Source organism: Dama dama, chromosome 5 (assembly GCF_033118175.1).
Source record: "Dama dama isolate Ldn47 chromosome 5, ASM3311817v1, whole genome shotgun sequence".
Classification (NCBI taxonomy): domain Eukaryota; kingdom Metazoa; phylum Chordata; class Mammalia; order Artiodactyla; family Cervidae; genus Dama; species Dama dama.
The window spans coordinates 106,452,081-106,480,020 of NC_083685.1; the positions used below are offsets into that span (position 1 = coordinate 106,452,081).

The 27,940-nt window shown below is 40.3% G+C and overlaps 1 protein-coding gene and 1 non-coding gene across 3 annotated transcripts in view; one reads left to right on the top strand and one right to left on the bottom strand.

Annotated features, from left to right (window-relative positions):
• Positions 1-5,141: 5,141 nt before the first annotated feature.
• Positions 5,142-27,940, bottom strand: part of KAT7 (lysine acetyltransferase 7) — a 33,207-nt gene continuing 10,408 nt past the window's right edge. Inside the window, exons 5-15 of one of the 2 annotated variants that reach the window (XM_061143771.1) lie at positions 25,215-25,297; positions 22,211-22,300; positions 20,681-20,779; positions 18,433-18,543; positions 16,569-16,760; positions 12,697-12,786; positions 12,339-12,479; positions 11,230-11,323; positions 8,466-8,612; positions 7,766-7,872; positions 5,142-6,809 (exon numbers count right to left, since the gene is read on the bottom strand). In XM_061143771.1, coding sequence (XP_060999754.1) covers positions 6,708-6,809; positions 7,766-7,872; positions 8,466-8,612; positions 11,230-11,323; positions 12,339-12,479; positions 12,697-12,786; positions 16,569-16,760; positions 18,433-18,543; positions 20,681-20,779; positions 22,211-22,300; positions 25,215-25,297 — 1,256 coding nt within the window. In that variant the 3' untranslated portion in view covers positions 5,142-6,707. The remainder of the gene's footprint in view (positions 6,810-7,765; positions 7,873-8,465; positions 8,613-11,229; positions 11,324-12,338; positions 12,480-12,696; positions 12,787-16,568; positions 16,761-18,432; positions 18,544-20,680; positions 20,780-22,210; positions 22,301-25,214; positions 25,298-27,940) is intronic. The other variant, XM_061143772.1, reaches the window with a different exon arrangement.
• Positions 26,298-26,370, top strand: TRNAE-CUC (transfer RNA glutamic acid (anticodon CUC)). The gene has a single exon. It is a non-coding gene; the product is annotated as a tRNA-Glu (tRNA).

A 27,940-nucleotide genomic window follows, 5' to 3' on the forward strand; every position in this document is an offset into this window, starting at 1 on the left:
CCTCCCCTCTAGTTGGTGGTTCTTCCAAATACACCTAAATTCATCTTCTTGCTGCTCTCACTACCCTTATTCACAGGAGGTACTATCTTCCTTTGCCTAGGGGGCAGCAGCCTCCTGAACAGGCATCTGTGCTTCCCACCTTACTGTTCTCCATCCAGAGCGGAACCTTTAAACATGGTGGACCCGTCCATCCCCTACTGGCCACAGTTCAGTTTCCTAGGTCAACCTGACGTTCTTGTTGGGGCCTTTAAGGCCCTGTGCTCCCTGATCCTCCCCTCTACCCCCTCAGCCATTACCAGACATTCTCTCAGACCCTTAGGCACACCAGAGGCTCGCCAGCTTTTGTGATCTGTGCTCAGGCTCTCCCTCTGGGAACGCTGCCCACGCCCCACCTCCCCACCCACTTGGCTAACCCAATCATGTCAGGTCCCAGGATAAAGCAAGCTCCCTTTTCAGTCTGGGCTTCCTGGATAACCAAGCTCAGCTAGTTCTCTCCAGTTATGCTTACCCAACACCTGTCCTTTGCCCTTCAGGGCACTGATCACAATTAGGAATGTAATGCTGATCTTCTCCAGGAGACCAAGTTCTAGAATCTTTTGTGTACAAATGAATGACTGAATATATTAGACAAATTACCTCCATAAGTACGATCCTCAATCTGCACCGGAAATCCCAGAGCCAGGATTCGAGGGAAGGGTCCTTCATTCCAAGCACATTTGACCCCTACAATGACTTGGGTGTCTGCCACAATTACAGACATGTCTCAGGCAGAAAAATAAGTCTTCACAAGGAATTCTTTTAGTTGGGCCATTTCAGTAAGTACTAAAGAAACATCTAAATATCTGCCCCACAGCATACTGGTCTCCAGAGAATCCTTCCAGACCATTTTAGGAAACGTTACATTCTGTCTCCTTCTTGGAAAATCTCAAGAGGTTCTGAGATGCCCTCAACTCAAGAAACATCAATATGCAACTTCAACTATGTTTTCCAAGTTTGACTACAGTACCCATTTTACCTGTAATACTTCACTTGGGGGAATGCTGACATGGAGGCTTCCCAAATGAAAACAGGAAGAGACTAATCCAGCTGCATGTGGAGGCTGTGTAGGGGAATGATGAAAACTACCCAGGTGGAGTCCTTATGGAAACTTGAAAGCCAAGATAAATGGGAACTTAATCCAAGAATGGGAAGCCACATGAACTCCAGGTGAACTGGAGAGCTCTTTCCTAATAGGAGGATATTCACCTTTCCTGATCTACTTCTGTAAGGTAGTGACTAAGAATTCTAAGGCTAGGCAAGGACCCGAGAGGCAATTTGACTGGAAGCTGAGATATCAACCAGGGTTAAGCTGGGTCTGTGGGTGCCACTGCATGAACAGTGCTCCCTTGGAGTTACACAAGGTGGAGGTCCTCCTCTGGGCACATCTGGTTTCCAATCACAGGCAATCATTTACCAAAATAAATCTACAAAGCCCAACTGTGAAGGCAGGCAGGTGAGGTTCCTTCCTTTTCACTGGAGCTTTCTCAAACCAGTTTATTTATTAACCCAAGTTCAGAAATGACTTCAAAGTCTGTTTCCTGAACTGTATACAAATGTGTGCATATCTGCATTTATGTACTTTTCTTAAAAAAAAAAAAAAAAAAAAAAACCCCAATACTTTTATTAGATTCTCAAAAGGTCAGAAGGTCCTTTAATCTCAAGTCCTTTTTTCACTTACCCACTGCTATGTATCTGTATGCCTAACCATCCCAAAATAGTCAATGGTTTAAAATACTTCCAGGGACTTACTTGGCAGTCCAGTTGTTAAGACTGTGCACATCTACTGTAGGGGTCATGAGTTTGATCCCTAGTCAGGGAACTAAAATCCCATATGCCACTCAGCGTGGCCAAAAAAATAAAACAGTACTTCTCATGATTCTCTAGGTTGGCAATCTTCAGCTGGATGATTCTTTAGTTTCAGGAGGTCAGCAGGGGTCATTCTGAAGCTGCATCCAGCCTGCGTACAGGGTCTGGACTTTTGACACTTAAGCTTCTGGTCTGAAAATATGTCAGGTTTCCAACAGCAAAAGTAGAAACAGCTAGAGTATCACTTCTGGCAGCTTTGATTAGTGAAAAGTCCAGCCCACACCCTGAAGGAAAATTAGCTCTTTTTGGAATGAGCAGCACTCATATATAGAGATGGGATTGTTGGTGACCATTTCTGGAGGTGATCTACCACACCTTTTTTTTTGAGATAAGGGTATACGTTTCTAAAAACTTTGCATATGATTGAATAAAATGTGAGCAGTTTCCAAAACATGTACCGAGTTAAGAAACACTGGTTTCATGAATGGACATGACTTGTCCAGGGTAAAGATGTTCTCACACAGAAAATCCGGAGGGAGCAGCAGAGCCAGAGCTGTGCAACAACACAGGTTATTTTCTCCACTCTTGGGCACAAATCAACAAACCCCAAACCCCAGAATGGTGGTAACATCTACAGGTATCACATAAGACAGAAGAGACAAACTGATATTTCAGCACAAGGGACATTTTTCACTAGGCAGTCCTTTTTTACCCCCTTCTTAGTGACATTCATTGGCATTCTGTTGAAGATACCACAAAGGAAGTGGGCAATTAAACTGCCCTCATCAGCAGGAGACAGTGTGGGAGATGCAGTCATACAAGTTTGTAGCACAAAGTGCTGGAGTAAAACCAGTGGTCGAATTCTATAACTCCATGATCCCAATGAATAGCAAAAAGTAGTTTTTAGTAGTTTTACATTTAGCAAAGTTTCACCTTATTCTCTGAATATGCAAAACCCTATAAAGCACTGTATATATAAGTGTATCTGTGAAACCATGAGCAGGCAGGATGTTAACCTTCAGTAAGGCCTTCTCTTTGGTCGTCACTGGACCTCACTTAATGGGACCTGCACAAACCATGCATATGCCAAGGGCTGAGTGAAGGCACGCAGGTGGGGCTCCCATCTGCCTTTTCACTGGAGCTTTCTCAAACCCTCAATCTCCTGAACTGTAGACACATGTGTGCATATTTGTACTTCTGTATATTTTTCTTTTAAAAGACCCAATACTTTTATTAGATTCTCGGGTCAGAAGTTAAAGTAAAATAGGTAAGGATCACCACAGAGAGCAATATTGCTTGATCCCAGTACCTGGGATCATAAAAACCATGCTCTGACTTCAATGTTTGGCATATCAACTGCTCTTCAAAGGAGGAAAAGGCAGACATGTTTATGCCTAGTTACTAATAAACTTCCAAAAAACTGCTTTTCACTCATTTCATATTCCAGAAGGAATGCATGATGGAAGCAAGCTGTGGTATTTTTTTATACTGGCTTCACATGAACTCCATGAGAGGCCATTCCTAACCCCAGTCAGGCAACCCGCCCAGAACCACAGGGATAAACCAAAGCTCAGGTCATGTCCAGAGAATCATCTTGCCATATAAAGGGCACACCATATTCTCAAAAACTACTTAATGTGACTCATTGTTCCCCTTTGTGAGAAATGGGAAAGCAGGCACTGAGGCATCAGATGACTCACAGTAGTTTTGTTAGAAGCATGGGATCTGGACTCAAGAGAAGCAAAGCTCTCAATGTGTTTCTATAACCTAGCAGTAAGACTTCTGAGCCTCAAATTTTCTCCTGTGGAAGAGGGCTACAATATTTACCTTCCAGTGATGACGTGGTAAGGACTGAAGGAAACCACAAAAGTAAAGGGACAGTGCTTACTAAACAGTTTATTCCTAAATCAGAAGTAAAACCAGAATGAGGCACATCTCTGTATCCTGGTTTAGGTCCCTGACCTACAAATGCTGCCTACAGGAGTAACTAAACTCAATTCTTTCATCTTAAAGTTTTCACCAGTCTTGTCATTTCTCTGGCAATGGAAGCCACTAGAAGCATGGGGGACTGTGGCTGAAGCAAAGAAAACTAACTAGAAGGGAGAAGGTAAATCATTAGGGAATCAAAAAAGCCAAGAAAGCAAATAGCAGAGGGGAGGGTCAAACAAGGCAGTGTTAAAGTACCCAGCACAGCGCTAAGCAGAAAGGAAGCAACCAGCACATGCTGGGGCTTTCTTCCTCTAGAAATGGTTGGTGCTTCCACTTACGGAGTCTCAGCCTGATGTAGGAATGATTCCAGACTTTTGCTCTTCTAACAAAGGAGCCTAAGAAGCTAAACTTCTTTTGTGCAGGTACAAAAGGAGCCACAGGGAACAGTCTGACTCAAAACAGCCAAGGAAGTGAATGGTCAGTTCCCACACCTGTAAGGATTTAAAGCAGAGAAATCTTCCTTTGATTTCTAGGTGAGGAAAGAGGGACAGCAATCACCAAAGACTTGTGATCTGCACTGTCTATCCACTATCATGGTCCATATTACCTTCCTCAATTTTTCCAAAATGGGAGAGACAACAGAATTTCCCTTTGATGCAAACACCTAGAAGGAGGAAATCAGGGCACACATTTCTCTAAGATGTGTATAAGAGTGGTCTTTTTATAAGCCTGAGTTTCTCTCATCCCATTTCCAACCCTATTAGGTGACACACAGGACTCTAACCTTACCAAGGAAGACACTTAGTTTTTCTGCCACGAGAGGTTCTCACCATGCTGGCCACAGGGGGCAAAACCACTCCAACAAATACAATTTCCACCCTCCTCCTCTCCACCATCCAGTTAAGTGCCCAGTCTCCCATTTCTCACACTAGGTAAACGCTACAGGAAAGCGCAGTTACTTTCAGAAATCACCTCAACCTGAGAGAGACAGTGATTAGAGATGGCACTGCTCACTACTGGCAAGCAAGCCTGGACACGTCTCTTTCCACCTCCCACAGCTATCCCACCTAGCCTTACCTCCGGCTGGGTCTTCGAATGGATAACACAAACTACTCACAGCTATGCGTATCTGTTAGCTGGAACCAGAGTGTGGCACAGAGAATTTACTCCATCAACTAGACAAGCTCAGAGTAAGCACTCCCTCCAGATAGCCTGCATCAGAGGAAAAAACAACTTTCCCCACCCACAAATCATGTCTTTGAACAGTCAGTTTACTGCTAGGAAAATAAACCCCAAGTCCATTTCTTATGAGCAGTAGGCCAGCGACACCATTTCATACTCAAATGAGAGATCCTGGGTGAAACAAATTTCAGCAGAGAACATGCTTTATTGAAGAGTAGATATAGAACAGCACATTCTACCACATTTGGGGAAGGGTTAGCTTCTGTAAAAGGCCTTTACCCCTTAAGAAAACCCCCAGTGAAATTGCTTTTGGGTAAATTTTAACAGTGACACTGAAACTGGCAGGGAGCTGCCACTGAACATGCTTAAAGTTAGCTCCCCCCAACCCACAGTGAATATAAGTAGTGTACAAAGATGACAAGAGAAAGGCACAAATGACCAGAGTTGGGATTGTGGTGAGAGCTCCACATGAAGACAGCGGTGTTGCAGGAGACCAAGTTGGGAAGGGTGACATGTCATACATCAAAAGCTGCCCCAAGATAGCAGGTTATAATGGGCTAGAGAGAAATTAGAGGGAGCATCTCTTCCTTCACTTAAACGACACCAAAAATAGAGGAGACCAGAGAATGGGGGATGGTGGTAAATCCCAAAAAGGAAATGGAGTTCTTGGAAGGGCATAAGCACTTTAGTCCTTAGAGGGAGGGTGAGGCACTGTTGAAAAGAAAAGCAAACCTTGGCAGGGGTGGCCATTCTGCCTTGCTGAGTCATGGGCTGAGATACGGAAGTCATTTTCAATCACTTCTCCAAGGATGTTCAGACAAAAGCAATGCAACTTATGTGCAACTTAGGTGTGCAATATCAGACCGGTACTGGTGAAAGGTTTCTGCAATATAATTAACTGGTTATCATGCAGCATGAAAGGGAGAACTGGAAATTATTTTGGCACCTGAAAAAGTAAAAAGAGGCAGGGAGTAAAGAGAAGAAAACATTTACTACTGGGCACTTTCTGGTGAGGCAAAAAGTAGTATTTCATTCCCTTTCACCAAGATGTTGCCCACTGCCCACAGGTGAACTCAAATCCAAATAGAGAATCACCACCTCGCAATTCTTTTCTCCATCTCATTTAGATCATGTGCTGTAACCAAGACTAATCCCTGCGAGAATCTTCAGAAGTATTTGGCTCTGGTCAGCCTGATACTGATCAAAAACAGGTCTTTTACTAAAAATGGAGGAAATAACTTAAAGTGAGATGAAATCCAAAGGGAAGGGACCCCTCCCAACACACACTCAGAAGTGTCACCTCTTCCCTGCCCCTCCAAAAACACGTGTAAGGAATAACTGGAAAGGTCCTGGTGGCAGTAACCGTAGTTGGTGGTCTGGTGACCAGGTGGCAAGAAGCACTATTACAAAGTTTAGAAGACACGACACAACCTCATGGGGCCAGAGGAGAGAACCAGTGACTGGACAGGTACAGTACCAAAACAGAACACCTTGGGTCAGTGCTACAAGGGATCTGCACTCAAGTCTAATAGAGATCCCATCCAGGCAACCTCACTGAGGCCGAAACAACAGTTCCTCAGAACCAGCGTCTGCAGTGTACACGAAGGTCGGAGCCAGGACAGTCCTGAGGGGGATGGCCTTCCCAAAGGATACTGTACTTGCCAATCACAAGAGCAACAGAAATGACAGACAGATCCCTAGGGTACGGATTCCTACTGCTGGGGTTCGCTGGCTCGGAGTAACCGGTCACTTTAAGTGCCCTTGGGAGGGGTCCATTTTAAACAGCTTGGATCCATGGTTTTATTGGAGTTGGATCTTTTGGCCTCTTTGGCTATCCACTCATCAATGAGATCCTGAGAGAAAACAATGGAAAAAAATTATTATATGCATTCAACTAAAACATCTTTATATGTGGATTCCAAAATGATTGTTAGCAAAGAAGAAATCACCAAAGGTTTCATAATATACTAAGGTGTGAGACAGGTATAAAAAAAGTTCTTTTGATTTACCTAATGTTCTCCTACCTTATCCATTTTTTCCTATTATGCCCTCAGCAAGACCTGAAAATCATTACCCATCTTCCCTTATTAAATGTTGTGCATACGTGCCAAGTCACTTCAGTCATGCCTGACTCTGTGCAACCCTGCCAACCTTCCCTGTTCATGCATTCTCCAGGCAAGAACACTAGAGTGGGTTTTCATGGCCCCTCCAGAGTAAATGTTGTAAGTCAACTTAAAAAATTTTCAGGAGAGAAGGAAATGGCAACCCACTCCAGTATTCTTGTCTGGGAAAGTCCATGGACAGAGGAGCCTGGCGGGCTGCAGTCCATGGGGTTACATGACTGAGCATGTGTGCACGAGGGTGGAGGGAGATGGGTTGGTAGCAATAAAGTGGTAGAACTAAAAAAAAAAAAAAAAAAAAATTCAAATTGACATGAGTTGAGATAGCATTTGTTAAAGGAATTTAAAACCACTTCTACAGGCCCTGGAGGTTATGGGGATTCTCCTCCACAGATGGGCACTCTTCTCTTATGTAAGAAAATCACCAAAGGACAGAAGTACAACAGTGCAACATAAAGCTGCTTAACTGGAGCTGTTGATGCTTCTGTCATCCAGGTATGAGACAGAAGCTTACCAGAAGCGTCTGATAAGGGTACAGTTGGAGACAAGCCTAACCATGAGACTAAGGAAAAGCTGCACGAATTAAGACTCTTTAAAAAGGGAAGGTTACCTTTAAGTTGTGAAGGCTCCACTTTGCTAGGCCTCAAGCAGATATAAAGCAATGTGTAAGAGCCTAACAGAAACTTTACCTGTCTTTTCAAAACTAGGTGTTTTCCTTTCCAATATTTGAGCATCTGAAGGGCTTGCAGAGTGCTGACAATGTCCACAGGATTCACAGCTGTCTCCTGGCTAATTTCTGAAACAGAAGAGCTACTTGCTCAAAACGCAGACCTCTCCACCCCCCTACCAAGGACCCCTCTCCTTTGAAGGAAATCTACACAGACTCCAAATGTTTGGAATCTTTGCTACTTGACCCAAGCCGTCCAGAAGTTTATAAAGTATTCATTTGACCACTTAAAATAACTACAAAAGAGGGACAGTACAGCAGGAAACCACTTTGGCTCCTATAGCAATTGAAATCAAAGAACAAACTAAATTATTTCACTCTCGCATAAATATTCCGGGATGTTAGAAATTCCTATGTGTACCAAATGACTTGAAGTTCTTCTTCTTTCTTTTGTTGAGAATTTTGTGAATTAAAGTGTCAGCAACCTAAAATTTGAGAAACCAAATCATATAACCAGTCCCTAGGGCCAAATGCTCTGGAATCCTTAGGCACCTTAGTGAGTGGTCCACATTAGTGAGCCTTCCGCTCTCATATTCAGATGAAACACAGAATGCAGCATTATCTTTGCAGATTACACAACATGAACAGGGCCAAAGAGAAAAGTCAGAATATTCAGAGGAGCAAACATCACAGGTAACATTCTCTAAGAGCAAAAAACCAACCTTTGATAGAAATCTCTTTGCCTTGGAAATTATGCAGGTAACGAAGAAGCACTTCCTTCCAGTAACTGCGATAGCTTATGAGCCCCAGATCTGAAAGTGGACGCTCTGGGGAGCCAACTTTTTCTTCCACTTTGGAAAGCAAATAACCTGCCAGAGAACAATGCAGACACTGTATCTCATCCTAATAAGAAAAGCATACCAAAATGGATAAAGATTTAAGGAGTAGAGTCTGCTTGGCAATATCCATTGGGGTTCATTTATTTAATGCAATGCCATATATTAGCTGTAGTACAGTTGACTGACTTTGTACAAACAAAAGGGGACAAATGTGTTTTAACATTTACTTATAATAGACATTAATATAACAGGCTTCTAGTGGAAGCCTGCACTAGAAACTTATTAATATTAATAGTTATCTGTAGGTATGCATTAAGAACAAAGTAGATGAGGAATTCCCTAGTAGTTCAGTGATTAAGACTCAGCACTTTCACTGCCTAGGGCCCAGGTTTGATGCCTGGTCAAGGGTCTAAGATCCCACAAGCCAAAAAAAAGAACAGGGTAGATGGAAACAGATTTGAAAGCCATTTCACTATAGAGCTTTCAAGCTTTTTCAGATTTTTGTACTTTATGGATTATCTCAGGACTTGCCTGGTGGTGCAGTGGACAAGAATCCTCCTGCCTATGCAGGGGACAAGGGTTCAATCCCAGGTCCAGGAAGATTCTATAAGCCTGTGCACCACAACTGATGAGCCTGCACCCTAGAGCCCAAGAGCCAAAACTACTGAGCCCAAGAGCCTACAGCCTGTGCTTCATAATAAAAGAAGCCACCTGAAAGTGAAGTCTGAACACCGCACCAAAGAGTAGCCCCCGCCCGCTGAAGCTAGAGAAACCTAGGCAAAGCAACAAAGCCCCAGTGCAGCCAAAAATAAAATAATTTAAAAAAAATTTTTTTTAAGTAACCCTAAGTTCTTAAAAGAGAAAAAGAATGGATTATCTCAGTACTGCCTATGAAATATTGGTGGGGGACAGCAGATGGGAATAGACATGATCTTAATTTCACAAAGTCTCCAGCTTTAACAGCTAAACATCTAACTTTCAACACCAGGGGGATGCAGTCAGCAAACTCATACTTCAGGAAACTGAAACTACTGGATAACCAACTTGTTTTCTTCAACAAATAAACAGTAAAGAAAAAAAAAAGAGATGGAGCGGAAATCTCTAAACTAAAAACTGATTTATAAGCTACACAGTTCTAACTGGATTTGAGTAAAAACAACTTTTTTTTGTTTTTAAAGAATCAAATCACAAAATAATGAAAATTTGAATAGTGTATTTTATGACATTAAGGAATTTTTTGTTTTGTAGGGCTTTTTTAGGTATAACAGACCTTATACTTTTAGATACCAAAATAACAGAGTGTGGGACTATAGGTAGAACAAGACTGGCCATAAAATGGTGATCATTACAGGGGTGTTTATTATACTATTATGCTACTTTAGTGTATGTTTGAAAATTTCCACAAAGTTTATAAAATAGTTGTTACCTATTCAAAGATGCACAATCCCCTCAACTCCATTAGTGGATTATGTCATTTCCTGATTAATCTCTAACCGGGTGGCTTAAAAAAAGGATCAAAAAGCTGATTCTAGGAATTCTAATTTGACCAAAATACATCATGTTACAGTGAACATGGAATAAAATACAGCTGAATCTCATTATTTACAGTAATTATATTCTATAAAGTCATAGCAAACACTGAATAAGCTATATTGAACCACTGCCCTTGGGGTAAATACAGGGTTAGGTTCCTGTGGGCCCCTTGTCACATTTTCATCAACCAATTAATATATAACCAACTTTGTTTTATGTGTTTTTGTTTAAAGACACCTATTTAATACATACTATTGATTTAACACTGAATTAAAAGCCAACAGCACAATCATGAATGCCTGAATAAAACCTGTCTATAAAACACATTTTCTCTGGAAGGCACATCGCGGCTCTACTAGACAGCACTTCAGCACTGTGCCCAGGGGCTGCTGAGAATCAGCAGGGAGTTTGGTGGCTGGGACTCCGCCCTTTCCCTGCTGAGGGCCTGGGTCTGATCCCTGTCAGGGGGATTAAGAGCCCACAAGTTGCGTGGCATGGCCAAAAAAATAATAATAAAGATAAAAACAGCAACAAAAAGCATAAAAATATGAACATGGCTCTAAAGGACATTAGCTTAAACAAAGAAAGCCAAAATAAGTATCTGTTTGACCTCATCTGGAAACATGTGGTGACTTTTTTTCGCTGCCATGCGCATGTTCTTTGATTTTAGGGTTACAAATAAATTTTACTGAGTAGCCAAATTCCTAAATACAGCATTCATGATTAATGAGACCCAAAGCCTCTATCAGGTATACGAATGCCTTTAGAGAACAACTTACAAAACTGAACTTAACACCCGTAAATAAATTTGAAGCTTTACGCATATATGTGCTGTTCATAAATCTCACATTAGGATAATACTGAAGAGCTTACTTTACTAGCCTCTATATCTCAGACTATTAGGTGCCAACTCAGGGTCCTGTATTCATCCGAGTGTTCAATGTGTGTCAGGCCAACTGACAATGTTCAGGTTTCTTCCACTTACTCATTCACTTAATATGAGTGTAATTCCACTATATGCCAGGTATTGTGAAGACAGACCATAGGAGAAAGAGACAACAATGCTTCACATAGTCCGTGCTTGTGCAACTTATGACTTGGCTGTTTTACTTACTGAAATCAATGAGCATCTTGCCATAGCCCTGTCTCATGTACTGAGGCATGGTAAGGATACAGGATACATTGTAGTTGAGGAATGAATTCTTTTCCTAAAATCAAGAGCAAACAGATGAGAAGATTGGAAGAATATGGGACCAAAGGTGGCTCAGCAGTCCCAGATACAAGCAAGGCTGCTTGCAAAATATATGCTAATTAGTCCTGGGGAGTGGCTCTCAGGCCTCATAGCTGGTACATCCACACCCTTTATGCTGATCCCAGAGTTTCCCTAGCTGAGACCTCCAGTCTCACCTTAAGGGTACTGACTCTTGGATTCTTTTTTAGAGGCAAAGAGCAAGGCAAGAAGGTTTAGAACACTGAATCCAGTCTAGAGTACACTCTTTGAATCACATATTGTATGTTCCATTTATGTGAAATGTCCAGAATATACAAGCTTAAATAGAGACAGTGGGCCTGGGAACGGAATGAGTGGAAATGAGGAGTGACTTACTTACGGGTACAGTGTTTCAAACTGGGAGTAACAAAAACTGATAGTGGTGACTGCGTGGTGGCTGCACAACTCTGTGACTAAACTAAAACCCACTGCATGGTACACTTTAAATGAGTGAATTGTATGGTATGTGAAAATTATATTTCAACAAAGTTGCTACATTGAAAAGTTATAAGCAAAATCTGGCCCTGAATCTTTAAAGGTGTAGTGGTGTTATCAGTGAAGAAGCCCAGCTAAAAAACCAGGCAAAAGGAACATATTTCCTGGTTTTAAGCTAATAACACAGAGGAGAGCAAAGCCAGGAGAGTTGGCTGGCTTGGATGGCAAAATGTGGGCTTGTGGGTTAGTAGGCCGGGTGCTGGCCAGCAACTAATGAGCAGCTTCAACCCACAAGTCCAGAAATGAATAAACCAAAAGCTTTTCATAAAGACTGCACATTTTCATTAAATAATCTTTGATACGTGGATGTCCACCCCACCCCCTGCCACCCTTTAAGAGAAGGGCAATCATCAATGCCCAGGGAACCTCCTCTTTCTGTCAGTGATCTGAGGCTTCATATGCCAGCATCAACCACCCTGCTCTGGTCATCAGCTTCTTAATCTCCAGATCCCGCTGACCTTGGAAAAATATCCAATCAGGTGACAACCAGTGCTGTCTGCTTCTGTCATAACATAGAACAGGAAGGGTTCCACATCATAATATAATGTCTTGTGGTCCAGAAAAAGCTTGGCCAACAGGCACAGGTTTTGGCAGTAGATCTGGAAGTAAAGAAACAGCATTTATGTGTGGGCAAGTGATTGTTATACTTATCAGATAAAGGCCTAAAATTAAAGATCACACCATTATTGTTAATGAAGCAGAAACTGTATTTTGGCCAATAGAAAAGATCTATCTTCTTTACAAGCTGGAGATAAACTTCTAAAACTAATGAAAGTACAATATTTCCATCCCTTTTTCTGATGTCACCATTTTTACCTTGTTTTTCTTGCCATCCACTTCAAATACAGAGATGGAACCTTTGCGATATATCTCATCACCAGGAGGGTGTTTCCACACACACTTAGCCTGTAAGAGAATGGAATTCACAACAGGGAAACAAACCTTCCCAGGAAGATTTGCTGCTTGAAAGGGAAAAGGAACCACAAGTCAAACTGGGTTAGCTGAGATGGACAGTTTGACAAACTGACAGCAAAATGGATTTTTTTCTTTTAGTGAAACAAAGAAAGGCTTCTAAATTCACTGCAATATATTTATGGATTTTTATAGCAGTTTGGAACAAGTTTTCTGGATTATATTCTGGCATTCCTCCAACCCAGGAGATTAAATCTTCTCCTATGTAAAAGTAAGATAAATAAAAAATACCCCAGGCTTATTATAAAATGGCTTGTGCCAACAGGAAATTCTTAAGCAGCTTATTTCCAGCAGCTTAAGAGTCGCTAAGTGAAGGTACTCTCATCTTTACCAGTAATTTCTCATTACCACCTAAATCATTACGGTCTTCTTTTCAGATTAGAAAACAGACCCAGTGATAAAAACCATGCCCCCTCTCCAAATGTTCCCTTTGTTGTACTATAATGAAACAGGTCATGTCCTTCTGTGGCTTTAGAAAAATAGGCAAGGAAACCTGGTTGAGCAACAGGAAGACAGGGCTGGGGTGGGGCGGGGGGACAACAACTTGGCCACAAGAGGGCACAAGGTACCCCTTTCCTCACCTTCAAATGCTCACAGATTTAATGCAGGGAAGCCACTACTGTAAATAGGTGACTTTTGGAAAGATTTTATGTAAATTCTTTTAAAAATATCATCAAAAAGCATATGGCTTTTCCAATAGTCATGTACAGTTTTAAGAGTTGGACCATAAAGAAGGCTAAATGCTAAAGAACTGATGGTTTCGAACTGTGGTGCTGGAGAAGACTCTTGAGAGTCCCTTGGACAGCAAGGAGATCAAACCAATCAATGCTAAAGGAAATCAATCCTGAATATTCGTTGGAAGGACTGAGGCTGAAGCTCCAATACTTTGGCCACCTGATGCAAAGAGCCGACTCACTGGAAAAGACCATGATGCTGGGAAAGATTGAAGGCAGGAGAAAGGCACAACAGAGGATGAGATGGTTGAATGGCATCACCAATTCAATGGACATGAGTTTGCGCAAGCTCTGGGAAAGTGTGATGGACAGGGAAACCTGGTGTGCTTCAGTCCATGCAGTCACAGAGCTGGACACAACTGAGCGACTAAACAACAAAAAAAGCGTATATATGAATATTTTTTATGAAATTGTATTCTGACTCTTTTGGTCAATCAAGAGTCATAAGGGCATCCATGGTGGTCCGGGGTTAACAATCCACCTGCCAATGCAGGAGACCCACATGCCTCGTGGCAACTAAGCCCATGTGCCAAAACTACTGAGCCAGCACTCCAGATAGAGCCCAGGTACCACAACTACTAAAGCCTGTGTGCCTAGAGCCCTGCTCCGCAACAAGAAGCCACCACAGTGAGAAGCCCACACACCACAATGAAGACCCAGCAGAGCCAAAAATAAAACAATAATTTAAAAAAAGGCAGCATGCCCCAATCTGTCACATGTAAGTCCACATTCATCCAGTAATGAGAACTCCACCTGTGGTTGTTCCTGCCTCCACCCCGCTACTCATACTGGCTCTTCCCAACAGTGAGCAAACTAACAACAATTACCCGTTCAGAAACAGAAGCCAAACTGTTGGCCAAATAGGCAAAGAAAGCCATTCTGTGATTATGCCTAAAGCAACAAGAATCTTCAGAGGTATGAATTAAAACAGGTTTTCTATTTTGTGAAATTCAATTTTTATAACTTATATAATAGATATCGTCAAATATTCAGACTGTTTACTTGATCCTCAGACTATATAGGCCCTTTGTTTTCTCTCCCTACTATTTCTTGCCTTTTGGCTACTTCGTTAAGTTAGTACCACTAAATAAACAGAAACAGAAAGAAAAGAGAAACAGTAAGCTGTTCACATCAATAAAAATAACAGTCTTTCACATAGCAAACTCTGAATTAGCTTAACTCCATGGTCTACAATCATGGAGCCCAGTCCTCACTTATCACCCACCTGCCCCCTACTCCCAGCATTCTTCCCCACCCAGTCTAGTGGGAGCCTACTGTGCTGCAGTCTGAAGGGCTTAATTGGCGATGGTGGTTTGAGCCAGAGTGTACTCCAGAGCTGGGAACACAAAAAAGCAGTTTTAGCACCAAACTGGAAAGAATACTATGACAGAAACTATAGGAATGCTGGGCTATAGATACAGCCACAATCACTTATGACTATGGAAATAAGAAAAAACAGAGGTTTCCTCATCTTACAGACCAATCTCCACCCCTGCTCCACAGCAGAAATTCAAGACAAGACTTTTCATTCCACAATTAGAAGAAAAATGGCTTAAAACTATAAAATAACTAGGGAATACATTTGTAAAAAAATAAAATTATTCAATTGTTTATTCCTATTTTTACAAGAAGGCTGTTCAGAAACCAGAAAACACTAAACAACTCATGGGAAAGGCTGACCCAAGGACCTATCCTGTTAATTTCATAATTTGTCTTTCTTAAGCAAGAGTTCCTTCAGCACACATTTATGGGGCATTTATTGCCAAGGCTAGTTGCTAGACATACAAAGGTGAATCACATTGTGCCAGTTCTGTCTAGTGAAGTCCATCTGTTTTTATCCACTTTGAGACAGAAAAACTGTGGGCAGAGGTAATTCATACCCAGATAGCCACAATGATGTGATTGCTCACCTGGAGCCAGACATCCTGGAGTGTGAGGTTAGGAAGTTAGTGGAGGTGACAGAACTCCAGGTGAGCTATTTCAAACCCTAAATGATGATGCTGTTAAAGTGCTGCACTCAATATGTCAGCGAATTTGGAAAACTCAGCACTAGCCACAGGACTGGAAAATGTCAGTTTTCATTCCAATCCCAAAGAAAGGCAATGCCAAAGAATGTTCAAACTATCGCACAATTGCACTCATTTCACATCCTAGTAAAGTAATGCTCAAAATCCTTCAAGTTAGGCTTCAACAGTATGTGAACTGAGAACTTCCAGATTTATACAAACTGGATTTAGAAAAGGCTGAGGAAGCAGAGATCAAACTGCCAACATCCATCGGATCATAGAAAAAGCAAGAGAATTCCAGAAAAACATCTACTTCTGCTTCAATGACTACACTAAAGCCTCTGACTGTGTAGATCACAACAAACTGAAAAATTCTTAAGAGATGAGAATACCAGACCACATTACCTGCCTCCTGAGAAATCTGTATACAGATCAAGAAACAACAGTTAGACCAGACACAGAACAGACTGGTTCCGTCTAGTCAAAGCTATGGTTTTTCCAGTAGTCATGTACAGATGTGAGAGCTGGACAATAAAAAAGGCTAAGCACAGAAGAATTGATGCTGTTGAACTGTGGTGCTGGAGAAGACTCGTGAGAGTCCAATGGACAGCAAGGAGATCAATCCATCCTAAAAGAAATCAGTCCTGAATATTCACTGGAGGGACTGATACTGAAGCTGAGGCTCCAACACTTTGGCCACCTGATGTGAAGAGCCAACTCACTGCAAAAGACTCTGATGCCAGGAAAGACTGAAGACAGGAGGAGAAAGGGACGACAGAGGATGAGATGGTTAGATAGCACCACTGACTCAATGGACTTGAGCCTGAGCAAAAGGAAGGGAAGCTTTGAGGCAAACCTGGAGTGCTGCCGTCCATGGGGTGGCAAAGCATTGGACATGACTGAGCAACTGAAAAACAACAATCTAGACATCCTAGAGCTTATCACCACCACGGTCATGGACCTTCAGACAACTTACCATGTGTCGGCGGAGTATTGTTTGGCTCTTCATGTATTTTAAACAGAATTCACACATGTAAAGACGTCCCAGTCGTGCATATTCTTCAGGATAGGGAGAATGGTACCAAGTATCAAGCTCATAGCGACCAAAAGCAATTGTTTTAATCATGTTGCTCCCCTCTGTGATTTGGCCTTGCAGCCTTAACTTCTCCTATATTGCAGAGAAGAAATCAAGTCAAAGGAGGATCAGAATTAATCATTTCTATTGTTGTAAGCTGTGTGTATGCCACCACAACTGGCTATGAAAAAAATAATATCTGGCTTCTGTCTCATGAGAAATGCACTGAAGAGGACTATGGGGGCATGGGTCACCAGGAAGGCTAGAGAAAATGTACTGTCTACACTGCCCAGAGCACAGGTCTTGAGAGTTGTGTTTCTCTGCTACCTACCCACTTGGGCCTCATCTCTTGAACATCAGAACAAGCCCTTCGTAAAATTTTAATTTTTATCAGCCTGAAACAAATCGAATTTTAAAAGACCATCTATCACAAACTCCCTACACCTTAACAAACATTCTAAACCTAAACAAAAGCTTCTCGAGAATGTGCTTCATATGTGTGCAAAAGCTTTTATAAAGAAAGCTGTATGGATCTGCATGACATGCACCCATGGTGGTCATCCTCTCAACTTGGGTCCTTTAAAAAACAGTTTTGAAAGGGGGATGATGCTTTAATTATGGACTTTAAAGCTAGAAAGTAGAAGGTATTTTTGAATACCTGTCCCCACTCAGTGGCTATGAGTTAGCCACAGAAATAATTCTGAAGAATAATCAGACAGAGCTCTAAAAATCTGGCCTAGGAAATGTTCAGTACCAGGGTAGGATAGTGAAAACCAACAGCGGTAGCCCAGCCTAAACAAGGGCAGCAATCAAACACTGCGTCTCACAATATTTGCCTTTCACAAAATTTCCTCTATGGAGCCTTATACCAAGGTCACAGGACAAAAATTTCTGTAATTAACCAAGGTCAGTAGCAACTGTTGCCATGAGCCTCTTGATCTAAATCAGCCAGGCCCTTTACCCTGCATTAGGTAAAATACTCACCCTGAAACATTCTAACCAATCACTTAATATAACCCTTCCAGTTGGAATTTTCTCTGCCTGGAGGCTGTAAAAGTTGGCAACTAGCCCATGAAAGGGGTCAGCTCGCCCTTGAGTTAGCCTGCTGTTCTAATAGCACCTCTAAGAAACTCTGTTCTCCTCTCATTCTGCCTCATGTCTGAAAATTCTTTTCCAACCAGCCCATGGAGGACTACATAATCGAGAATTCTTAAAGTATTTGATAATAATCTTTTTAAAAAGGAAGATGAAATTCACTTTACAAACTTTAAGTTTCTTTGAACATATTTAATTCATTAAATCAGAATTCTAAACTATCTGACAACAACCTTGATCATTATTCCTCTCCCATTCTTTTACAGCTGTAATGAAAGGCTGAAGCAACCCCACAAAGGGGAGTTCCTATTTAGGTTAAGGGGACAACAGAGAGGGGTACCTCCCAGTCTAGAGGTTCTCAGAATTGCAAATTATCCAACTGACACAAAGGGGCACCTACTGTTCTATCCACATAACTACCTCTACCAAACAGGTCCTTCCAGGAGTTGAGGTGGAGAGGAAAAACTTTTAAGAGACAAAGGAAGGGAGGAGGGGTAATTAATTTTAAATATGAATGGGAAGGAACTCTCAAATAAGGATGGCTGGGGGAAGGGAAAAAGAGTCAAGCAGCAAGGTACGTTTAATCCCTAACAAACTGACTGCCAATTTTCCTTGGCAGTTCCAAGTGACCCTCACAAGTGGTCCTCATCTTGGAAGTTTTAATACTCACCAGATCCTCTGAAGCACGGGCTTGTGCTCTTCGGAAAAGATCCAAGTCATACTCGCTTGTCAGGTTTTCCAGGAGAGGTTCCCGAGTGTTCCCATAGGTCTGCCTGTGTTCCTAGGAAAATAACCAGAGCATGATACTTTCTGCTTCTAAGAACTTAACCTATTGCATTTCAATGGATGCCAACCAGAGGGCCAAAAATAACCTATTTATTTAGTGCCTACTATTAATATTTGCCAGGCATTATACTAGGCACTAGGGATCAAGTACAAAACAAACTATGTATCAGACAGTTAATTCCAGAAGATACCCACTACCCATTCTAGTGAACCTGGAAAGTTAATGTTCTTATAACCACCCCCAAAGGGAGTTTCACTCTTCAGAACTCTATGCTTCCATTTCTTCCTCTGAAAATGTGCATGGCAAAACAAAGAAATAAAATATAACAAAACCCAAATGCACTACCAACTCCTAGAATCCTGAGAGCTAGTTGGATACTCATTTAAAAACAAAACCAAATAAAAACTAGAATCTCTAAACCTTCAATTCTAAGATTTTAGGCTGAAAATAAAATCTACAGGCAGGAATGAGCAACTGGACTAAGCAGGCTTTTATAAACTCTTTCCCTTGAATTGCTGCACCTACCATAACACAATCCACCAAAGGTACTAGAATACTCCCACTTTAGAACTCCAGTCCAAGTATACAGGAAAAAAGTTTAGCTTCCTTAAGAAATGCTTTGCTAAATATTAAGCAAGTACAAAAGAGGGAACAGTCACTGAAAATTAGAATCACAAAAATAATCCAGTTTTAAATAAATAATATAAAATCTTACCATGGCAGTCACTATACAAGTATCCATACACAGGAAAGAAATTCCATAGGGGCAACTTTCCTTTTAACCTTCGATTCTAGCCCTTCCCACTCCTTTTAGACTCCACCTCCTAGCAGAAGGTGAAGAGGCTCGGAAGACAGTAGAAGATAATGGCTAAGAGGATGAGAAGGTTCATTCCAGGAATAACGCTGTAGACTTCACTCACATATTAACATATGAAGAAACCACTCACCAGTACTTTTACCCCTATTAAAATTTCTTCAGGCTAATCTGGGCCCCTTTGATGGATATCTTTTCAATTTTAGGCTCTATCATCTAAGACTTGGGTTCTAAGTATTTCTTCTAGTTTCGTGAACTTTTTTAGAAAGCTTTAAAAAATCCTATCCAGCACTTTTACCAGGAAGGTTCAGCCCAAACTAGAAAGCAGACGTAAGGTAAATTTCAGGAGTTTTTATTCAGACACTCTCTACCTTTATGATTCTGGGAAAATAACCTCTCTAAATCTCAGTTTTCCATCTATAAAACAGCTGAAATACCACCCATCTTTGTAACAAAGATTATGGGAGCAACATAACCACAGTGCCTGCCTAGCACATAAGCACTTAATAAATGGTATTATCATATTATTACATCTCTACCCAACTTGTAGATAAAAATACTGAACAAGACAGAAGGGAAGCATACAATTTTCACCCGAAAGCCTAATTCTACAGCTGGGTCTTGGCTGCTGGGGGGCTGTGCATGGGCTTCCTCTGGTTGCAGTGAATGGGGGCTACTCTTCCTTGAGGTGCGGGGGCTTCTTATTGCACTGCCTTCTCCTGTTGCAGAGCACGGGCTCTAGCAGTCAGGCTCGGTAGTTGCAGCGCAACAGCTTACCTGCTCCAAGGCATGTGGGATCTTCCCAGACCAGGAATTGAACCTGTGTACCCTGCCCTGGCAGGTGGATTCTTAACCACTGGACCACCAGGGAAGTCATAAATGTACACTATTTTTTAAACTAGAAAAATAAAAAACTACAAAAAGATTTACTATACATCACACAACTAAAAACTTTTACTGTGTAGGTATTTTATTCTTTCATTTAAAGAAATGGACTGCTGCTTGGCTTGAATATTCTTCCTTATCAACATCATATTTGTTCAAACAAGAACATTTAACCCTTTAAACCTAAAGTGAGGTTTACAAACTAGAAGATTCAATTTTTTTTATTCTAAATTCTAACAGTATTTGTTTTTTGAGGATGCCCAGTTCCACTTTTGCTGGAGAATTACATATATAGTGAACTCTAACTGCCAAAGAAGAGTCTTGTTACAGAGCATACCAAATGGCAAATGAGAAAAGCAGAATCTTAGCAACCAAAAGGAATCAAATGTGATAGCAAGAGTTCATGCTATTAAATATTTAACTTATGCTCACCATATATTTCTCTTTCTGTTCTTTGCTCAGCCCAGAATTTCTTTTCTTCCTGAGTTCAGCAACCTTTTCCTTGTATCGCAACTGCCTCTCTGATGGTGCCTAAAAAGAAAAAGGAGAAAATCAAGAAGCTAGCTAGAAAACTCATTAGGTAATTACGTCTCTAAATGAAAGTAATATACACCAAAGAAAGGGTGGAGGGAAAAAGGGTGGGGGTGGGACACAAAGTATATTACAGCCACCCTGTGAATGCTGCAGTAATTTTTAAACTCCAAATGGGGTTCCCTCATCACCGAGACCACTATCCTGTCAGTTGAGTTGAGTTCAGGAAATGTACTTACTTTAATGTTAATCCAAATGGAATATAGATTAAGGATGGAAACAACAGGAATAAAATAAAGATCATTTCAATTCATTAGGCATTTATTGAATGCTTACTGCTTTCCAAGCACTGATATGGAAAATGAATAAAAATTTAAAAACTGAACTAGAACCCAAGATAAACAATGAAGAAAAGTGTAGCCACCATTTACTGAGTGCTTATTACCTGCCAAGCACTGAGGACAGGTACTTTACATGCATAATTTAGCTGACTACACTGCCAGGTAGGTATTATTCAAGGAAATAAAGCTGAGGGAAGTTAGCTGACCTGCCCAAGACCACACAGCTAGAGTAACAGAATCGCAGTATTCAAATCCAGACCTGTTTGGCTCTAAAGTCAAATTTCTCCCCATCACCGTGCCTCCTCTACTATCCACTTATAATCTAACCACAAAAACAGACATCCATATGATGAGCTATGAGTATATAAAGTGTGCTAAAAGCTAAACTAACATTCTGAGAACATTACAAATAGGAATACATGAGGAAGAAATTCATTAACGGTACAAGATTTGGGAAGAATTCAGACAACAGCTAAGAGTTGCACAAGGCCTTGAAGGAAAATCATAATCTCTTCTTGGTATAAGTACACAGTTCTAGGCAGAAAAACAGCAAGAGAAAACACCAAAGGCATTCAGGGGCAGGGGAGAGGATAAGGAATTAAGTAAAATCAACGTGCATGAATGTTCAGAGAGGCAAAAAGATTAGAGCAAAGCAGCATTTTGGAATCCAATAGAAAAGAAAAGTAGAAGAAAAGTGACATAATCAACAAGTGTCAATGCTAAGAAAAAGTCACTGGTGCCACTGGAAACATAACAGCAGAGTAGAGGGGCCTGAAAGCAAATTATAATGGGTTAAAAAGTGGATGCAAATGAGGAAATAGAGCAGAGAGTGTAATCTTTCAAATAATTAAGATTATCTATTATTATCACAAGTAGCACGATTCCTTCATTTAGGAGGTAGAAGTTTTGTTTCTAGAAAATTTGCTATTTGGAAAAAGCACTGTTTCTAAGTTTATAACTGAAGACCAGTTGTTAAGACACAGCACAGGAAACAAGAAGCGTGGACATAACTACAACCATCATGGGGCAGAGAGAATCCAAGACTTGGCTCTCAAACTGTGAACGGCCAGAGCTTTAACAAGGCCCATACCTGGTGCCTGGTTGCATGCCTGTTGTTGTCATCTTGCCTGTGGGACAGCATCCTTTCTTCTATCTGCTTATCCCGGCTCTGTGCTCTCACCTGCAACCATCAACAATGTCAATCAATCCACCTGCTTCTAAGACTATGTTTACTTAAAGTGTAAGAATACAGCAGTAATCCCTTGAATTTACACTGTACTTTTACTTTCAAAGGGTCTTCACATTAGCACAATCTGTATAAGAAACAGATAAGGCAAGCTTCATATTCTGTTTTCTCAGCCATTATCTGAGAATCAGAAAGTGACATAATTACAGCTGGATGGTGATAAAGCTAGGATTTTAACTAAGTCTGATGACTCTGAGCCTCTTTCCACTGTGCAATGGTATAAGTGTGAGGAAGCGCAAGAACAGAGTAAAGAAGTACAAAGAAAAGGTTAGATACTTGAGATCAAGTCTATAGGGAAACTTAACTGCATTTATGACCTTAGGTAAATCACCTTCGATTGCCAACAGTCTCAGATTCATCTACTGGGCAGTGAGGACTCATATCCAGCTCCCTATTTCACATCAACACCAAAACCCAACATGGTCAAAACAGGGCGACTAACACTCTCCCACAAATCTGCTCCATCCCAAATCTCCTCTATAGCAATAAATAGTAACACTTTTAAACAACTGATCAGGTCAAAAACTTGAACACTGATGATGTTTGATTCTTTTCTTCTCTCCCTCCTCACATGATATTCAACAGCAAGTCTACCAGGCCGCCCCTCTCCAAAACACATCCTGAGTCCAACCAATTCTGACCATCTCCACTGACAACAGTCCAAGCCACCATCTACTGCCTGAACCTCAGACTAGCCTTCCCACAAGTCTACCCTGTGTCAACTCTTTCCCCCTCCAGTTCATTCTCCACATACCAGCAAGCTGTGATTTTTCAAAAGTGTTTTGGTATTTTGCTAAAGCCCTCCGAATGCTTCCCATGGCTGTCAGAACAAAAGCATACTCCCTTTGCCAAGGCCTACAGGCCCTTCATAATCTGGATCCTACTTCTTCATTTCCTATCACATTTCAGCCACACTGGCCTACTTTCCATCCTTCAAACCCAACCATTTTTTCCCCACCTCACAGCCTTTGTGCTTACCCAGTCTTCTACTCAGCATCTAGACACAACTGCGTCTCTGCCATCACTCACGACTCGGATAAAATGTCTTTCTTCACAGCCCAAGCAAAAGCAGTGCCACACCTGCCACCTCCAACACAGTCACTCTCTGTTTAGTCTTTTTGTTTCTCACAACATTTACCACTAAATGAAATTCATACTGATTTTCTATGTTGATTATGCCTCTCCCCATGAAAATGTAAACTCACCGAATACGGTCTTTTGACTGAATAAAAATGGTAATATCGCCGATTGCAATCATTTATTGGAAAACTCTGAGTAATTCTGTGCATGCCAAGTATTTTTAAAACTCGGGTTTTTAATAAACGTGAGGAATTAGTCTAATGTTTCCATTTGAGATTCTAAATGTAATAAAATATGTATCTTTCAGAAATACTCCTGATCCTCTAACCACAAGGTCCAGTAGTAAAGATGGATTATCCTGAGTCTGATACCCTTTGTAACAGAGACCACAAAAGAGTAAAGTTCAAGAAATGTGTTCCTTTTTCCAAAATTTTCTTCCCGAAACTGAAAATTGTCTTTTTTTAAATAAATTGCTTAAGGCAACATGTTCATACTGCCATCAGCCAACAATTTTATACCTTAGGAAGACTTTTATATAAAACCATCCACAGTATTAGATCATTACATTTAAAGACAAATGGTAACAGACAACTCCCAAAAAACAGGGATCACAGTTATTTCCAGAGAAAGAAACACCTAATGCATTATCAGCTTCTGATGGAGAAGATGGAAGAGCTAGTCCTGTTTTGATTTGGTCTCACACTAACGGGAAGATAATGGCAAGACCTACCACTTCTACAGTCAGCAAAAGAAACTGCCGTGCTTATAAGAGAGAGTTGAGATGAAGGAAAACAAGGGTTAAGAGTCCACAAACTCAAAATTCACGTTACGTACTGAAAGTATACTACTTTACTGAAAGACTAAACACAACACATAAAAGAGCTTTCCCTACTGTGGTCCACTTATAAATAAGAGAACACATTCCTGAATCAGGGAGGATTAACGTTAACTAGGGAATCTCATTTTTCTCAGGAGGAATCTGGCCCAGACAGGAATAAACCTGTTATACTGGCCTTTTTAGCAAAATAATCACCACAAAAGCAACAATTAATACTTTGGTCTAACCAACCTGGATACCCTATCCAAATACTACCTGAGCAATGTGTTTAATTAATAACATTTTCAATTTGTTTGCCCGTAATTCGTTTTTTGATTCCTCCTTGGTAGCAACAATCCAGACAGAAACAACAAAATAGGGTCTTAGGTTCTACTCTTAAATCCATTATTTCAAATTCCAAAAGTTATTTAGAACTGTATTTTTCAAGACTGTAAGATAAGAATTAGCCAAGAGTAGGTATGATTGAGAGTAACAAAAAGGAAAAGTATTCCATAGAAGTAGCAAAGAGGAAGAGAATTTAGAAAAACCTTTAAAAAGTAAAATATCGTCATAGATTTACAAGAGAAACTAATGCATAAATACTGAGATCACATATTTATGCAAATCATTCCTTAGTGGAAAAGGTTCCTAGCAATCTTTCAAGAAAATTTTCAACAGAAAATATCGATGCAGTTAGAGGGTGATGTTCCAAATATTCCATAGATAATCCCTTTGTTAATTTCTCTCAAAGCACTCCTTACAGACAATAATTCTTTTATTAGTCTGTTTTCCATTTTTTAATCACAGCTGTTTCATAATTTTCCTCCACTAGTATATAAGAACAAGGACCCTGCCCATCTTGTTCACACTGTATCCCCACTGTTTAGCCAAGTGCCTGGCAAATGGTAAGCACTCAATAAGTATATGGTGAATAAATGACAATATAATTACCTTGCATTCATCAGCTGAGAGGTTATGATAGAGAGGGCATCCTGATATGGAGAAATGTCTCTCGTGTTTTCCTGTAAGGTGTCCTGTTAAAAGAGGAAAAAACTTAACCTCAAGATGAAAGATCTAAGCTTGGAAAGTAATAGTTTTCACTAAAATAAACCTTTTTTTATGATATCATTTTTATCAAGTATATGTCTGATTACAAAATAAATCCATCAAAGGTAAGGGTCATAACTTGCACCCACAATAAATTCTTTTCTTCTACAGGTTGGACCTAACCACCTCTAAACATATTTGCATATATTCAATATAAATTGTAGTTCCTTCTTTTCTGATCATGTATTTCTCAAATTCCAAAATGTCAGAAACCCATAAATTTACTTAAAAGGCACAAAGTTACAAGCAAGAATATTTTCTTTTGGTAGAATTTAACTTTCCTATGCTAAATTGATCAAGTCATATGTATAATAAGTGTACTTTCTATTATGCAAAATGTTATCCAATCTAAACTGAACTTCTTACAATAATCAAAAGAAACATGCAAAATGGAGATGGAAGTGGTCTTTTCTATCATATGAGGAAATATACTTTGGTAATTTTGGACCAGATTAAATATATTCATTTTTTGTGGAGGGGTGGCTGATTTTGTTTAAAGATTTAGGCTTCTTTTATAATCAAACTTTTATATTACTACTATTTTGTTTTTAAAATACATAATCAAACTTTTAAACAGGCAGTTTGTGCAAGGGAAAGAAGGAAAAATATTAGAAAAGACAATACAGAAAGCTTTTTCTAAAGGGCTATTTATTTTTCTATTTTTCACATGGTTTGTGAAAATACACAGGTAATTAATTATTTCATTTTTATGTCTCTTCAATCAAAACATTCATCAAACATCTAAGACTGAGACAGATGGTGAGACAATGCTAATGAGATAAATTAGCTAAGTTAAACTGCAAATCTACAAAAATCTTTCTTTCATGGAAAAAAGACATTTAATTTGTAGTAAAGGAGACATTTAAAAGAGATTTAAAAATTATACAAGGTTTATAGAGTAAGCTTTAAAGGGTAGCAACAGGCAATTCCCTGGTGGTCCAGTGGTTAGGACTCTGCATGCTCACTGCCGAGGGCCCAGGTTTGAACCCTGGTTGGGGAACTAAAATCCCACAAGCTGGGCAGAGCAGCCAAAAAATATATAAACAAACAAATAAAAGGCAAAAACAGTGCAAGTATTGCGGGAGAGGAGAATTAATACAGGGCTTTACAGGTGGCACTAGTGGCAAAGAATCTACCTGCCAATGCAGGAGATGTAAGAGACATGGGTTTGATCCCCAGGTCAGGAAGATCTCCTGGCGGAGGAAATGGCAACCTACTCCAATACTCTTGCTTGGAAAATCCCATAGACACGAGAAGCCTGGCAGGCTACAGTCCATGCCATGAGGTCGTAAAGAGTTAGACATGACTGAGCACACATACACAAGAACAAGACAAGAGTTAATATAATGACATGCATGCTGCCATTTCTCCAAGACTATATTATTAAAAATCCTGCCTGCCAATCCAGGAGATGTAAGAGAGACACAGGTTCAATCCCTAGGTCAGGAAGATCTCCTGGAGAAGAAAAGGGCAACACACTCCAGTATTCTTGCCTGGAGAATCCCATGGACAGAGGGGCCTGGCGATTTACAGGCCACAGGATCGCACAGAGTTGGACACGACTGAGCAACTTCGCACAGCACAGCACATATTATCAGAAACGCAACCTTGGAGACCCACACGTTTACCTTAGACATCAGAAACAGTCCTCAAGGGTCAAACACTATGCACGAAAGGTCAAGTATCATGGCTCTAGCAAGCCTTTTAGATATTACGCATCTATCTGTAACTTCTGAATAAATTATTCAAGTTTGTTTTATAATATGTAAACTAAAACCAATCTGCCTATATTAAAAGTTTATAAAATGATAGCTGTTCCATTAACCTAGCAATTCCACTGCTATGAATTCATCCGATAGATTTCTAGAAAGACACCAAAATATTATACATACATACAAGGCTATCAATTAGAGTACTCTTCTAAATAGCTTTAAAAAGAAGCTAAAAAATGAGAAACAATATAAATATCAATCAATACAGGGCAATTCAAATAATTTCTAAACTTTCAAATGGAATGGAAACTTTCAAACAATGGAATTCTCTATATCCTTTAAACAGGAGGGACCTCTGAGTGCCAACAATGTAAAATATCTAAGATGTCAGACCAACCACTGTTTATATTTTTTATAAATAATAACACAGAAAGAAATATATGTACACATATACATGTGTTATGTATGTATAAAAACTTACTAGAAGTATTCATACACAACTACCAACAGTAGTTTTTATATCTAGGATATATTCTGGGGATATGAGTAAAGGAGAACTTTTACTTAGCACTCAAGCCCTCCTATAGGGTTTTAATTTTTCACAAGTACATCATACTTTCATACCAAAATTACCAAAAAAAAAAAAACAAAAACCCCACCCCCAAACCTAATGACATTGTTTTGGCTAAAATGAGGAGTGGAACAGGATCAAGAATCACTGCAGAAGCTCAAGTTCATACTTTTCAAGCTTCTCCAGACATTAAAACCCAAAGTCAAAGTAAACTTTCCTATGATACAAAAGATTTATATTTACCCTCTGGTCTACCACATTAAGAGTACTGAGTTCAGGGCATAAAT